The following is a 16,272-nucleotide window of genomic DNA, read 5'->3' on the forward strand; positions in this document are numbered from 1 at the left end:
CCACCAAAAAGGAGAAAACCAAGACTATGAGTCACCGAATTTCCTCAGGCAAGGTAATGAATTCTCTATTGGGTAGTGTTAAAAGTTTCTGGGTCCCAAATCCACTTACACTTGCTAAATGTGTGATCTCGGCCTCGGTACTTAAACTAATACTGTGGATATCTTCCTCGCTGGACTTTCAGCTCCTTGAAGGAAAGAACTGTCCCTTGTAGAACCCAGTACAGTGTCTGGCACTTAATAAAAGTATGTTGAACAAACAAAATGATTTTAACAAAGTCCAAGAATGTTAAAGATTATAGCTCAGTGGCAATGAAGAGACCAAAGTCAGAGGTTTCATCTCTGCTTAGGCCAATCCTTTAACAGAGAAGAATTCTGCTGTGAAGACTAAAAGGTGACTAAATGAGATATCAACCATGAAGTAAATGCATGGTACCTGGAAGACATGAAGCAAGCATTAACTTCCCTTTCCCTCCCCAAAGGAGTGGAGAATTAGGGCAACTCTCTTCAAATAGCTGAAGGTCTACTAGGTGTCTGTGGACTCTAAAGGGCAAAGAAGGATCAGTAAAGAAGTAAGAAGAGTACATTTCAGCTGAATATGAGGGGTAAATCTCTAAGAGAGCTGACGGACAAGGTAACAGAGTTGCCTCAATGACCAAGATAACAGTTATCAAGTAAGGAAGCCAATAGTTCAGCGTTAACTGAAGGGAAAATTGATTTAAGCACCCTTCATTGATGCACTACCCTAGTTTCAGGTGGTTTCACTGAGGAATGAATAAAAAAAGTCATGTCTCCCCCTCTTTCCTGAGATGAAAGTCTTCAGTTCTCTCCTCAGCTTAGCTCTGGATCTGCCTTACATGCCTTTAGTCTGCTGCTGACTTCGATACACGCTGCTTTAGACACTCTATTCCCAACTTTTGGCTATGGCATTAGATAAACATTTCTCCCCATTTCCAACATTATCACCCTTGGTCCAAGACACCTCACCCTTCACCTAGTTTACTGCAGTAACAGGTTCTTAACTCTTCTGGCTCTCTTGTCTCCCTGTATACTATTCCAAATCCAGCAGCTAGAATTATGCTCTTCATATAAAAGTCAGGTCATGTCATTCTCCTCAAAGTCCTCCAACAGCTTCTCTGCCCACTCAGGGTAAAGCCAAGGTCCTCAGAGGAGGCTCTGGAACCCCAATTTCCTCTGACCTCATCCCTGGCTCTTCTCCCCCATGTGCTCTGCTCCAGTAACAGCAGACACACTCCGGATTTAGGGCCCTTATGCTTCTGCTCCTTCTGCCTAGAATGCTACTGCCCCTACATATCCACATGGCTCACTCCCTCACCTGTCCAGGCCCTTGTGCAAATATTACTTTTTAAATGAAGCCTCCCCTGAGCAACCTGTTTAAATTGCAACCACAACTGCTTCCCTGCACCAGCACTCTATGTCCCTTTGCTTCACATCCATTATCACCCTCTGACATGTATTTTTATGTTTTTACCATCCCCTCTTGCCCACTACAATGCAAGCTCTAGGAAGCCACGGATTTTTTTCCTATTTGTCTTTTGCTGTTAACCTCCAGCCCTTCGACGGTGCCTAGTATAGAGATGGCTGTTGACTGAATGAATATACATCTGGAATTCTCTGGAAGATTCAGCCCTCTGAAGTGGCACTGGTTCGTCATTTTTTATATTTTAAAAGCCTCGGATTAAATCTCTGCTCCAACCACTCTCTAAGAAGTTCCTCTGAGAAACTCTAGTCCTATGCTTTCTGGGCTGTGACATCATACACTGTAATGACATTTATATTTAAAATAAATAATTACAGTACAACTGCTGCATAGACTGGTGGTAATGAGGAGCACATACACAGTTATAATCAGAAATAATCATCAAAGCCTGTGCACAAATATGATAGTCAGAAACCTATTCAAGGCAAAATCTTAAAAAATCCACTTAAATGCTCCATTTCCTTGCTTATAAAATGAGCATCTTGTGAGATTAGCACCTATTAATTTCTCTTGTTGAGAGTTTAAATATTCCTTTTAGAGTTGGAGTGGGCCGGATTTGCTTTTTAGATCAAAAATTACTTATGCCACATGGCATTCTGCTAAAAGAAATGGCTCCATAAGGGCCGTCAGGTTAGGATGGGGGCGCCCAGTGGACCGGATGGGAGTGGGGGTGGGGGTCAGAGGCAGGCGTGTTACCTCTTCAATTTCCAGGTCAATGTTGTACAGAGTCCTCTGCAGGCGGAGGCTCCCCAGGTGGATGTGCTTGCCTTCTTCCTCCTCAGGGCTGGGCCGCTCGTCACTGTCCAGGAGGAGGTGGCCTTTCTGCTCTGCCAGCACCGCCTGATGCTCAGTGTGCTGCAGCTGTCTCGCCTTCTCTTTCTTGCCCCTGGCAGCCCTCTTGTCTTTTTTCATTTTAGGGGTCAGCTTAGGCGAGTTCTGGATACTGGCGTGGGAGGAGTCCCATGCCAAGGTGGCATTTTTCATCTCTATCTTGATGTGAGGGTTGGCTGGTTTTTTCTTTATCATGTGAACCTCTTCCATTAGAAACAAACTCTGATAGGAGTTGTGAGAGAGGTGCAAAGATGAGATACTGGATCAAGACCAGGGGAGACAAGCCTAGGGCGTACACGCACGTAGCAAAACACATCAGGCTATACAGTGGAAGGAAGCTGAAGGGCAAAAGGTAGCTCATTAGTGTGGTCTGGTCTCAGGCCCACGGGAGGGTCATGGGAGTGGGGGGACACCCTCAGGAGATGCAGGAGTCTGGTGAATGGCCCAGCACTCCACATTACAGATTACACGGTCAATTCCCATTTTCTTTTCTACCAGTCTCATATGAGTCACTGGACATTTACCTAACTCGTATGCAGACCCCTGTTTGCACTCATGAGTTGAGAGCAGTAGATAGGAAAAACTCAAGGGCACACTGATCTGCACAGACCTTCATCACCCTCTTTTCCTTCCAGACCACTCCTGTATAACTTCAAACCTGTCCCCATCCTGCACCCACAGCTCAGCACCTACTGGAAAGGGGTGAGGGGCTGGACTGATTGCTAGGATTAGAGAAGAGTACCTGAGGTTGTGTACACTAAAGCACACCTTCTTCCCGACAAATTCTCATGTCTTCAAAGTCCTGCCTTAGAACTTGTGGGAACTCAAGGGAATGGGCTTGCATGGGGGTGCAGATCTCTCCCTGAGAAACACCTCATTCATTTCTAGAGTCCCACTGAGTTATTTTAGGCAAAGAAAAATGGAATGCTTCAAGAAATAAGTGTTTCTGTGATTAGACAGGGAACCCTGACCATAATAAACCACAGCCCAGAGCTCTCCAAAGACTTTAACCTGTAAATCAGTGATCTTCTTTACAGAGTATTTTCCCGGTTGGATTGTCATATGATTAAAAAATTAAAAATAAAAAAATTTTAAACATTAGAAAGTCTTTAGAGAAAAGATGACTTTTAGGATTAGGGCTCTTTGCTTTGTTACTGAGAAACAGGTGCCATTAACTGGAGATTACCTTCCCCCATGAACAAATCCTCTCTCCGAGATCCCACAATTCTAAGCTTGCTCTTTACTTCCCTGAAGTTACCACATTTCCTACCCATTCCTAATCCCCAATCTTCCCAGAAGTGTCATGTTTCTAAATTTCCTGGATAATCTTCTCTCGTTTAAAATAATCTTCTCTTAGTTTAATCTCTGTTTCTGAAAACAGCTGCTAGTTTCATTGATTCAGAGGCTTCCTGAAAGCCTCAGCTAAGAATAACATGCCAAATATTTTGACTACCTTCTTAGAGTGAAACCATACACTGACAGAATCTTCATCATTTCTCTCCCCTGAACAGTTATTAAAAGGACAAAGATCTTTTAGGCTTGGGGAACTTCTAAAAAATATTCCAGTGCCTACCAGCCTGTGAGCCTCTTTCTCTAGATGTCCTTCCTTCCCACTGGCTCCTCCCAGCATGCACTTTTCTCAGGAAGGCTTCGGCTCAGGCCACCCTGCCCTGAAAGGCTGAAGCACACAGAGGCCTCCCAACACTCAAATTAACATCCTCTGGACTTGCACCTGCCAGGATAGTAGAATCCTTTTACTACAGGAAACTGACCACTGAAAAACTACTCTCATTTACTAGAAGAATAAAAGAAGAATGTGTCTGCTGTGCAGAAGGAGGGTCCTGCTTAAGGGTTGCCAAATAAAACATAGGATGCCCGGTTAAAACTGAAATCCACATAACCAGCAAATAGACTTTTAGTGTAAGTATATCCCATGTAGTATTTAAATGGGTGTCCTGTATTATTACTTGCTAAACATGGCAACTCTACACTGGTGACAATCTGATCAGGACAGTCACATGAGGTAGCTTTTCACTGCCCAACTACAGGTTGTCATCCGCTTAGGAATCTTACATTCTTTTTTCAATCCTTTGTCCATACTACACTACGTTCATACTATAATCATCCTTTGTCCACACTATTCCTATAGGAAGCAACGAGCTCTGCAAGATGCACTTCCAGAGTAGGCCAAATAGAGAGAAGACTATACCTCTGTATCTACCAGATCCCCAACTCTAATTTAAAAAGAGAGAAAGGAAGTGATGTAAAATAAGAAGGCACAGCCTTTTAAAACATTGGACTGTATAACAAAATGAAACCTAATGTAGATGATGACTGTGCTTAAATGTACAAATATTTAAAAGTTCTTACATGAACTAGAACAGAAATAACTTACAAGGTGTCAATAACAGGGTGATAAATGGGAAAATATAATTAATGCAAACTAAAGATTACAGTTAACAATAACACTGTGATATTCTTTCATCAACTGGAACAAGGGTACTATACCAAATCTAAGCATCATTAATGGGAAGAGGGGGTATAAGGGGTGTTGGATTTTTTTTTTAAGAGCAATGAGAATGTTCTCAAATTGAGGTGGTAAATGCACTAATCTGTGGTTATACTAAGTGCCAGGACTGTATGCTTTGGACAGACTGTACGGTATATGAATAAAACTGTTTAAAAAAAAAGGCACTTGGTAAGTAGTAAGTTTCACAGCATCTTCTCTGAATTGCAAGATCTGTAAAATAAATCAAAGAAGCAATTCCCCATCTTTGTTTTTCTCTCATTCATCCAGAAAATATTAAGGGAGTAGATGCTTCTTGGGGGCAGTTTTATTAACCCAAAAGTTCACCTTTCCTTAGATGATCCCCCAGGATTGAGGCAACCTGCTCAATGGAATTCTAGTTAACGAACACCTGAAGATAATACGATGAAACAGCTTAAAGCTGGGGAAGGATTCAGTAACAAATATGCATTATCTTGGGTTAACCATTTACTTTAGGAAAAAAAAAAACTGTTAAGAGGAATAAGACAGAATGAGACTGAAGTCTCATGGAGTACATGAAAGAGCTGCAGGCGATTTTACTTCTATCATTAACTCTGAAGCTTCCTGGATAGAGGAGGGAGCTATGATGTGAAATGCCACCTGCTAATACAAATGCTCACCAAAAAGTGGAGGGAAGAGAGACCTCAAGAAACAAGGAAGGAGCATACCCACAACATGCACTCTTGCCCTTTCATCCAAGATGTCACCAAATCCATTCTCTAACAAGGACATAGGAACAAACAGGATGAAAACTGGGGGATGTGGGGGTAGATTATGGCCCACACATTTATTTTTTATTTTTTATTTCTACAACTGGCTATTTGGGGTTCAGAAAAATAAAGCTCTAGTTAGAATTCGACCATTTCTTTTCATATGACTCGGGCTGTCAAGCACCCAGGCTGGGTAAAGTGAGGGGCAGTCTTGATGACTAGCTTTCTTGATCAAACAAATTCACATGGCTAAGTGCAAACAATTGGACATATATAAATTCTGGGAAGTTATTCTCCATTCTTCTTGGGAGAAAAACCTAATTTGTTTTTCTTAAATCTCTAAGGGGATGATATTAATCCCTCAAACACCTGGCCATAGAAGGATGAACAGGAGCTATAATACCCTGGGGCTTCGTCAAGGAATTCTAGCCCATGCAGGGGATGTTTCCTTTCTTTTGAAAAAGTATTAACCTCTTTGAGATATCTATCTCCCGCCACCCTCTCAAATACATCTCCCTCTTGTAACATATATTTGTATTATCCGGGAGGCACAAAGAACACATCCAAAGTATGATTGACTAACCACCTGAAAGGAAGAAAAAAAAAAAAAACCAAAGAACTGATACTTACTTAACTGCACTACTCTAGTTTTAGACTATTCCCATTTCACTGCATTTCCTGCATCATGAGTGGCAACCACAGTGCAGGAGAAAGAGAGTATCAAAAAGGACTTAGCTTACAGACTAACCAAATCAACAGGTACAAAGATGAAGGTGAGGAAAAAACGGACAGTCACCTGACAGCTCTGATCTTCTAGGTTTAAATCCCTTAAATGCCCCACAAGAAACGACAGCAGTTGTTGCTGCCAGGGAGGGCTCCTGGCATGGGAAGCAGAACGAGCCACTTACCTTAAATCTGTCGACGGCAACAGATGCTTCCGAGAGGGATTTTACTGAGAATGGTGTCACTTTCAAAGCAAAAGTCATGGAATTGAAGACTGTCACTACTGTGAAAGCCTGAAAACAGGGAAAGAGAAGAGGAGACAGAATACAATCAGGCAATATGACTAAAATAACAAGCCATCATAGATTTCCTTTCAAGATTAAGGAACGCTGCAGCTTCACTGCCAAGTGTTACTACAAGCTGGATACATTGTTTTAAAAGGCAGAGCTGCCTTATGAGACCTTCGTTCAATTAAAATTCTCAGTAAATCTGAACCAAAGGATGATCTGAATTGTCAGGATTAAACCCAAACTCAGAATGACTAAGAACAATTCGTACACTATTTGTGCCTAAGGACTAAATCCTCCCTCTTCCATTTCTTGGCTTATTCACAGAAACGGAGAAATATCTTCTAATTCTGGACCACCAAATCCAGTAACCAGAGGACTAGAGCATGTCGATGTGTGACAGTTCTAAAACATCCCCCACCCACGAGGAGTCAACTGACCTGTGCTGCTGTCATATCGAAGCCAAGGGTCATGTGAACAGAGAAGGTCACCACGCTGGCAATGACCACCACGATGGGGGCCACACCAACGGTGATGCTCTGGAAGTACCCGGCCTTTTCCAGTATCCGACGCTCCTCCTCTCGGATTTCTAGGAAGAAAAAGTAAGCCGAATGAAACCTTGGGATACCGCTCCTCTACCCCCAAACAGAACTCTGTAGGTCTTCAGCTGCACACAGGTTTTAAAGCAACCCTTTAGAAGAAAGGTTATGTCCAGAACCTAGATTTCTGTAGCATATAATCTAATACAACCTGTCTGGATACACCATTTAAACAATCCAAACACAGGGAGCCCAGAATGAGAATGAGAGCCTTTAATCCTGCATAACTTAATGTAATGCCTGGATACATCCCAGAGTATTTTAAGCAGATAATTCAACAGTATTGACAAAATACTTGAGGAATGGGAGAAAATATCGAACTATTAAACTTCACCATCAGGGAATCTCCAATACTGTGTCAAACATGAGGGAACACCAAATCAATAGGCCAAGTTCTTGATCTTAAGACTTACTCCGGTGAAGCTTATGTGAATAGCAGACTGAGAGTCACCTCGAGAGGACCTCTTTTGTTGCTCAGATGTGACCTTTCTCTCTCTAAGCCCAACTCTGATAGTGAAACCATTGCCCTCCCCGCTATGTGGAACATGACATCCAAGGGTGAAAGTCTCCCTGGCAGCATGGGAGATGACTCCCAGGGATGAAAGTTTAAACAGAGTCAAGAGGCCATACTGGAGGTAACTCTTATGCAGGCTTCAGTTAGATATTGCTACCTATCTTAAGTTGCCAAACCCCAACCAAAACCATTCCTGCCAATTCTAAAGAATAGCTAGGGCATTATATAAGATTCTACAAAGGTTCCATGCACTCAGGTAATTCTCCAAAATCTACAACCTCCAGATGGCACCCTGGACCAGATAAGTCCTGACATGCAGAGGGGTTAACCCTTCCAGATCATCCTGTACCCCATATTTTTGACAGCCCCTTCCAACATGAAAAAGTTAGACTGGCCATAGCCCAAATACCCCTAAAGAGTGAGAGAAAGATCAAAGGTGATAGTGGAGTTATACAGAGAAGATCAGGTTTAACAAACGAGTATGAATGCTGAATCATTATACTGCTATTTCCTTTAGCCTCCAGTACCTTAGAACAGCTAGAAATAAAAAACTAAAATTGTGAAATTGTAACCCATACCAAACCCTGAAATCTGTTCCACAACTATTTTTGCAATGAACTCTGAAATTTATTGCTTTTTTGTACACGTCATCTTTCACAAAAAAGAAAAAAAGTCGATTGTGATGATAAATGCACAGTTATCTGATGATATTGTGAACCACTGATTATACAGTTTGGGTGATTACATGGTATGTGAACATATAATATATATCAATAAAATAGCATTAAAATTTAAAAAGAAAAAAAACCCTTTAGAAGCCTTGGGGTAGACTAGGTCAGTGTGAGTATCAATCGCTAACATTAAAGAAATAAGCACTGTTGCCTGAGCCCGAGGTTGTGAACGGGCCGTGACCTTCAAGGCACGTGGGAACGAATGCAACAGGAAGCACTTGCTACACATTAATACAACGACGGTCATCTTCCTTTCTCTGATTCTTCTTGTGAATTTTCGTTTGGTTAGAAAGAATGAACACATTAATTTGTGTGTACAATTGGTGGTTTTGTTTACCTGGTTGGTGCTTATTTCTTGCCTAGGAAAAGCTAAAGAAGACTGCACAACAGTGAGGGAGGATGAAAAGGGAAGCTATGTTTACCAGACTGCCAACTGGATGCTGACATCCGGGGAGAGGCTTTCAGCAGAAAGCAGGAAGGATGGTGGGAAGGAGAGGGGTGGAATACAACATCGGTAGCCAAAGGATTTTTCTTGAATAGCTGCAAAACCGACATCCTTATTAATAGTGCAACAACAGAATACAAAAGACCATGGACTAGGAGGTGAAATAAAATGGTGAAGATTTTCAAACAAAGTTTTAAACATGAGACAGTTCTTCTGAGAGGTTATCCACTGACCTCAAACATATTATCCTTGTCCAAGACAGTAGGAACAGTCTAAAGGGCTGCTTAATAAGTCATTTTTTAAGAATCGAACTCATTGCTTTAAAATTTATCATATGCTTTGTTCTTGTTCATGGCTATAATAAGTAAAAATCCTCTTATCAAATTAACACGCACAGGTAAAGATACCAAGTCAGGGGCTGAAGGATGAAGAGACTGTCAGAAAGAAGACCATAAAACTATAGAATGTGGGAGCCAGAAGGGACCACCGGTGGTCACCCTGTCATATCATGCTTGGCAAAGGTCCATTTGTTCCTTTCTAGTGGCAACAAGTTCACTATTTAATAAAGCACCCTAATTCATTGCACATCTTCCTCTGGAAGCTCCTTAGTTTAACAACCAAAAAAAAAAAAAAGTACAATAGAGTCAGAAACTAGAATATAGGTTACCAAGGCCGGGGCAAGTCTAGGGAATGGGGAGTTGATGTTTAAATTGTACAGAGTTTCTATTTGGGTCAATAGTAATGTTTCGGCCACGGATGGTAGTGATGGCAGCATGACATTCTGAAGGTAACTAAAAACGCCGAACTATATATCTGAATGTGGTTAAAATGGGAAATTTTAGGACTATAGTTAATAGTCCATCACAAAAATATTCCTTCATGAAAAGGCCTAAAGTACCTTTTAATATATCCTTCTTAAATGTCACCTTTTTAAATACTTGTCATTCCAATTTTGGATGAAATCTTTTTGAATGCCCAAGCCATGCTAATTATTCCTTTCAGCTTTGTGGCACTTATATAACTGACGTGTTTCTGTCTGCATCAAATTTTCTGGTAAAGGTAGGACCAGGGACTGAGAATCTTATGATTCAAGATAAACCAATTATTCAAATGAAAAAACAAAAGACCCAGTTAGTGGCAGTGCTGCAACTCGAAAGCAGCTATCCTGACTCTTCCTACACTTCACTCGGGTTCAAAGTTACTTCCAATGCGTATGCAACCCCAGAGCTGGGGGCAAAAGGGGAATGCTCAACAGGCACTTGACACTGATTTCTCTGATATCTCTTGTGGCTAGGCTGGAAAATCCTGGGCAGGGTGAGAGTCTATTTAGTTGGCCCTGAAACAAGATAAAGTACTCCTAACTAGCTGTGTCAGTATGGGAGAATTACAACTTTCCTAGGTCTCAGTTCCTCATCTGTGAAATGAGGATACGGGTTTAAATCTCTAGGCTCCCTTTCAATGTGAAGACTCTATGAAACTCTGATCCAAAACAGCCTGACTCCTAGTATCTAATTTTCTCAGACAGCAAAGTGTGTGGATAACTAGACCCAAAGAATACAAGCCCTTCTCCTCCATGCATATATGAAATCTTTAAACTCACTTTGAACACTCTGAGAAAATGCCTTGACCCAGGCATACATTTTAATAAATTTAATGTAGGTAAGGACTTCATTCATCTTCTGGACACGGTCATCCGTGGCGGTCAGGCATTTTCTCCTGAAATAGGCAGTGAATCGTGATGCAAACATCTGAAAGGAAAAGTGATCGCACCAAGTTAGGACTCACTCAAACTTATGAATTGCCTTGCCTTTCTGAGAAATAAATCTGGTTAAGAGTGTTCTAAATAATATGAGCATAAAATCCTGTTTTTCTGGGACAGGCCGGATTTCAAGAAACTACTGTTTTTAAAATAAAAGTGGTCTATTCAATGGTAATACATTATTTAATATTTATCCCTTTGCATGGCAGTTAAGACAAATACATATTTGTTTTCATACTAACCACAGATACTGAGTGTTACCAAAAGGGATGCAGGAGAGCTGTATCAGTTAGCATCAATTCCGCCTGGGAGCAGGATTCACCTCCTGGCCTTCTCCTTCACTCACACATTCTCTCTCTTTAGGAGCCACTACCTCAATGCAGGTGGCATCTTACTTCCTCTCAAGTCAAAATTCTGCCTGTATGGACTGAGTGCTGCCAGCTCTACACTTTCCCAAACTGACTATCTAATCAGAGATGTGATACCTTCGTGATGCCTATTCTAACCCAATGGGAAGTAACTGACCTCCTAAGGGGAAGCTGCCAAGACAGAGAAAGAAGGTCATGACTTACCATTGCCGGATAAAAGAGGATAAAAACAGCCGATCCCAGTAAACCTGTTGGTCCCAGAATAATTACAGTATAAATCATGCCTAGGATGGCAACGATAGGTCCTCCAGCCAACAAGCTGCCCACAGCGGCTGCCTCGAACATCCTCTGCCCATCGTTGGAGCACATGTTGAAGAGCTAGGACACAAAGGGCAGTGAGAGAGCACCCTGCTGGATGCAGGCCACCGGGCTCCACAGGAAGAGGACAGTTAGAGCAAGGCCCCAAAGGAGAGAAGGAGCTCAGGATGGCAGCTTGCTCTCCACCAGAAGCAAACACCCCTCACTCACTCACCTCACCCAGAGACTTCTCTTTAATGTTCTTTAACTTGAGGATCTTCTTAAATGCCATGGTCAGGATGGCCCCCCGCAAACGGACACCAGTTCGGTAATTCAATGCCCAAGTCAGTGCAAGCGACCAAGACCGCACAATTTCCGTGAGGAGGAGGCCCAGGACTAACAGCAAGCTGTACTGCAGGTTAGAGTCTGTTGCCTGGGTGTACTCCAAGAGGTGTTTCACCATGAAGGCCTACAGGGAGAGACACACAACACTGTCGACATCTCCATGACACCCACACACACGCCACAGTTCTGTGTTAAGTTAGAAAGAGTAGGCGGCTCCACTGTCCAGGTAAAAGTGTGCAAGTGCGAGGGGGGGACAAAAAAAAAACTTGGACATCAAACTTTACGGACATGCTGCCTGGAGGAATTTATTTCAGGACACTTGGCAGGAGGAGGATCTAATTTGAAATTCTGTTCCTTAAGGACACCATCAAAACCATCACTCTTTCTAACATAACATAAACCTGTCCAAGAGCTGAAATTAATTCTACAAACATGGTCATTAAAAGTATATATTTGACCTTATTCTGGTGTCTCCACACATCGATACATTTCTTTAAGTGAAATTATGACCTCTTTCAGATCGCTTCAAACGTGCTTATTTGATAAAAAGGAACAGTGTACCTACAGTTGTACTGGGGAAGAGTGAGAAGTGCATTTGCAAAACATTCCTGAAAATAAACATCAGCAGTTTAATAGTACAGAAGAGAGCAAATAAAGCAAATTATCAAAATCCAGAGGCCCTCCCTCAGGCCCTCCCCACAACCCACTTCCTCCCAAAAATAAAAACATGTTACCTCAGGTAGCACATGTCTAACACCACCTGCAGAGAGGGAAGCAGCCAGCCCCCAAGAACCACCGAGTGCCACCTCCAGCTCTGAGGTCCTGCAACGCCGGAGCACACACTCGCGCGAGGTACATTCAGCAACAGTATTAAATACCAAGAAGTAGGAAGTAATGTACTTTTATTGAAAATGAAAAAAATAAAAAATAAAAGTACCATCTTCAAAGAGCATCTCACAAACACTGTACAACAGGAGGAGCAGTGCAGTAACATACAATGGGGACATACAGAGTCGATTATACAGGGCTAGCCGTCTAACAGGTCATCTAACCGCCGACTGCTGTTTTAACTACACACAGTGGAAGTACAGAATAGAACCAGTATCTGTTTCCAGAGTTCGAAGTAGTACATCAAGCTGATAGCACTTAATTGGTTAGGGCTCCTGAAGTTGCAGCGATTCTGCAATGGAGTAGATTTCTCTAGGAATAAAGACCTTGCTGCTAAAGAAAGAGAATTAAACAAAACAAAACAAAACCAAGAACTCCCCAAAGAGGTACTCGGCTTAATATCGTTGGTGCTATTGGTTCACTAGACTGTGAGGAATTACCTCTGCTCAGGATGGAATACAAAAAATCTAGGCCCCAAGGAAAAACCGGTTGTATCTTCAGAGTCTTTCGAAGTCCTTGCAGCTAAAATCGATTGTGTCAAAAATAAAACAAACCACAACAAAAGTAAGCCAAACCAATTCCCCACCCTGAAGAAAGAAAAAAATTAACTCAACAAGAAACCCATCCACCCCATCTACCCCTGTTCTTTATAGCAAAGGTTACTGAGCTATAAGCCAGCGCCGAGTGACAAGACAAAAATGGAGGCCAGATGCAATCGTCCTGAGGTAGCTAATGCTGAATTCCAGGACCCAGATTCTCTCTGGGTTAATTAGCATTTCTCATTTTCCCTAAGAGTAAATTAATACCAGATGTCCATTAGATCCTAGGAGATACCCACCAACCAAATTTATGCCAAGTCCCAGGAATTAATGACCTGATCGAATAGGAGATTTCAGATGCAAGTATCTATCATATCCTGCTTCTCCCCCCCTCAAGATTTTTAGGCTTATATCCATTGTTTGGGTCACAACTGTTTACTGCCGAGTTGTTGGTTTACTAGCAAGAAGATTGGCTTCTTTTCCAGTATGCAATCCAAAATGTGGAACTGAGTCACCAAGTGGCAGGGTCAAAGCCCCCTTTTCCTCATGTGAAGCAACTCAGTAAGATGGCGGTGCAGTAAAGCATTTTCTCACACACCACGGCACTGATGTAACAGTCTCCAAAGGAAGGCGTGAAAGGACAGCAGGTTGTTGTTTTGGGTTCCTTCCTTCCCATACCTTTAGAGTGCCATTTTTCAGCATGGGGTAATAGCATCAGCACCTCCCAGAGCGGGGAGGAGCAAGGGCATGGTAAAAGACAAAATGAACGTTTACACTATGCAAGACTTTCAAAGGGGGAAAAGAGAGGAAACAGCAGATTAACGAATTTCCAACACATAAGGATTTTAAAGAACAATTACATTTCAAACCATTTTGAAATGGGTAAAGAAAAAAAGGTTTTCATGAAAATCCAACCAAAACTCAGGTAGTTTTAAAAAGGCACAAATTTACCATTTTAATTTAAACAAACTGGGAGAAAACTCGAGATTGTCAGCATAGCTCTCTGGCTGTGGAAAGCATTCCCAGTGAATAAACATTACCTTACCTGAACTCTTGGCGAGAGATTCTGCCCAGCTTGACTCTCTCTTTCTGACCGCGGAACACAGCCATCCTGAAAATTCTAAAGAACAGCTTCTGTCACTGGTTCCACTACAGAGACACTCCCCCCAAGTCCAGATCCTGACAGCACCAAGCAAGCTGCAGCTGGAGAGTGGTCGGAAGGGTGGGAAACTTACCTCTCTAAAGGCTTTTCACTGTCCTGGCCCAAAAGGTCCTGGAGCAGAGTTTAGCGTCCACCAACAGATAGCACTGCAGGAGGTAGCCGTCTCCTGCAGCTCTACAGGGGGATGCTAATTCTTTACACACAAATCATAGGTCAAGCCCTGGTCTTTTAAAACTTTTTTAACCCAAGAAGGGTCCAAAACGTCTCTGTGGAATTAGCAATTTGGCTGCTCATTTTAGGACCATACCCTTAGCAGATTCTGGGTACTTCATTAACATTATTGTGACCCCTGGGCTCCCTGCACAGAGGAGTGGGCCTACTGGCTTCAAAGAAACCTTTGAATCATTTTGATGCTTAAATAGTCAGCCTTGGCAAGCCAGCAATTTAGGGAAAAAAACAACAACTTGATCGTGTTTCACTGATTCTAAGTATGGCTACAAAGGTTCAATGAGTCTGGTGAAAGGACAAGAAAAAGTAAAGCTGTATTTGGGGAGCCTGCATTTGGGGAGTTTGCTCTTACAGAGATTTCTGTAAGAGCAGACTAAGACAGTTTGAAAGTCATGCCAGATGAGAAAATGTGCAAAAATCTGAAGCAGATATTTCTTGAAAAGATTTAAATTCACAGATGGAAGGTGTACTTTTGGCTAGTACTAATCTCAAAACCAGCCTGGTCCTTCAATTTCCAGTTAAAAAAATATGTATTAGAATCAGAGCTCCAAAATAAGTAAATAAATAGGTCTGTACTGCTTACAGTTTCCAATCTTCTATCAGTAAAAGAAACTGGACTGATCCACTGCTTTCTAGATTGTTGCAGGACAGAATCTCATCAAATAATACTAGCCTTAAGGTACTCTTCCCCAAGAGGGCAGAGAGAAGAAAAAGCGTGCTGTTGTTTTCCTCTTAAAGGAAGGCTCTTGGCTTTACCTAGCATCCAGAAGAGTTTACTAGAGATTAGTATCTCAGTGTGCTGCACTAAGAGAGAGAATAAGGAATAAGGAGGTGCTCAAGGAAGTGACCATAAAGCCACCAAGCTGATCATGCATGTAATATTTTTTTTTCTCAAGTAAAAATTAAAATCCCAAAAAATCAATGATTTTTCTTCAGGGAGGAGCCGATGAAGTTCTTGCACTAGCCAAATAGAATCAAGAAAGCCCTTTATCACCATTATCAGAAAGGCCTGCATATATGCCACCCTGCTGAAAGAATTGTATGAAAGAGCAGAGCAGCCACCAGCCCTGTAGTGAAACAATGACAGAAGCTCTTCTTGGGGGAAGCTGGTCCTATGAAAATGTTTGCCATTTTTGTCAATAACATAACATGACATTCAATTACATGGTCTCTCTTACTCAAAGCTTATATAAAGGTAAGTTAGTTCAATTAATAAAGAAACCCAATACCAGAAAAGTAATGTTCTCTGTTTCAGAAAAAAAGATCAAACTTTAGAAAGTCATCAAACATTTAAAAAACAAAAGCAAAAACAAAAATGAAACCCAACAACTGCAAATTAGTTTTCCCCAGTCACCATGCATCTTAGGTACATACTTACCAAACCCATGAACCTCCAGCTTACCCACACATGGAAAATGCACAGTATAAGCAGTACTACTGCTCCTCAAGGCAAATATGTAGAGAACAGATTTAATCAAAGCCTCAGGTGTAAGAAACAAATGCCCAGAAAACTGTGAACGTCAAAGGCTCTCTTACCTACTCTGCTTCAGTCCAGACTAGGAATAAACACAGCTGCCACCCCGGCACTAGCCACACACTAAGAACCAAAACTGTGACTCCAGATTGGACTCTAAAAACAATCGCCAGCTCACCAGTGTCTTCAGGGACTCATCGGCCCCAGAACCAGGAGACGACATGGGAGAGCTCTGCCTCCATGCACCATGCCACTCATTTGGAAGTTACAAAGGCCTGCTGGCCGGCCCAGACCACACAACACTGCTCTCGCCCACTCACAGTGAC

At 42.1% G+C, this 16,272-nt stretch overlaps 1 protein-coding gene across 8 annotated transcripts in view; it reads right to left on the reverse strand.

The window, feature by feature from the left end:
• Positions 1-16,272, reverse strand: part of ABCC5 (ATP binding cassette subfamily C member 5) — a 94,468-nt gene that overhangs the window by 35,772 nt on the left and 42,424 nt on the right. For 5 of the 8 annotated variants that reach the window (XM_077117720.1, XM_077117717.1, XM_077117714.1 and 2 more), the window contains 7 exons: positions 14,128-14,202; positions 11,546-11,779; positions 11,218-11,391; positions 10,487-10,634; positions 7,038-7,186; positions 6,496-6,603; positions 2,195-2,551 (listed from right to left, as the gene is read on the reverse strand). In XM_077117720.1, the coding sequence (XP_076973835.1) occupies positions 2,195-2,551; positions 6,496-6,603; positions 7,038-7,186; positions 10,487-10,634; positions 11,218-11,391; positions 11,546-11,773 (1,164 nt within the window). In that variant the 5' untranslated portion in view covers positions 11,774-11,779; positions 14,128-14,202. The other 3 variants (XM_077117721.1, XM_077117716.1, XM_077117722.1) reach the window with 3 other exon arrangements.

Source organism: Tamandua tetradactyla, chromosome 10 (assembly GCF_023851605.1).
Source record: "Tamandua tetradactyla isolate mTamTet1 chromosome 10, mTamTet1.pri, whole genome shotgun sequence".
Classification (NCBI taxonomy): domain Eukaryota; kingdom Metazoa; phylum Chordata; class Mammalia; order Pilosa; family Myrmecophagidae; genus Tamandua; species Tamandua tetradactyla.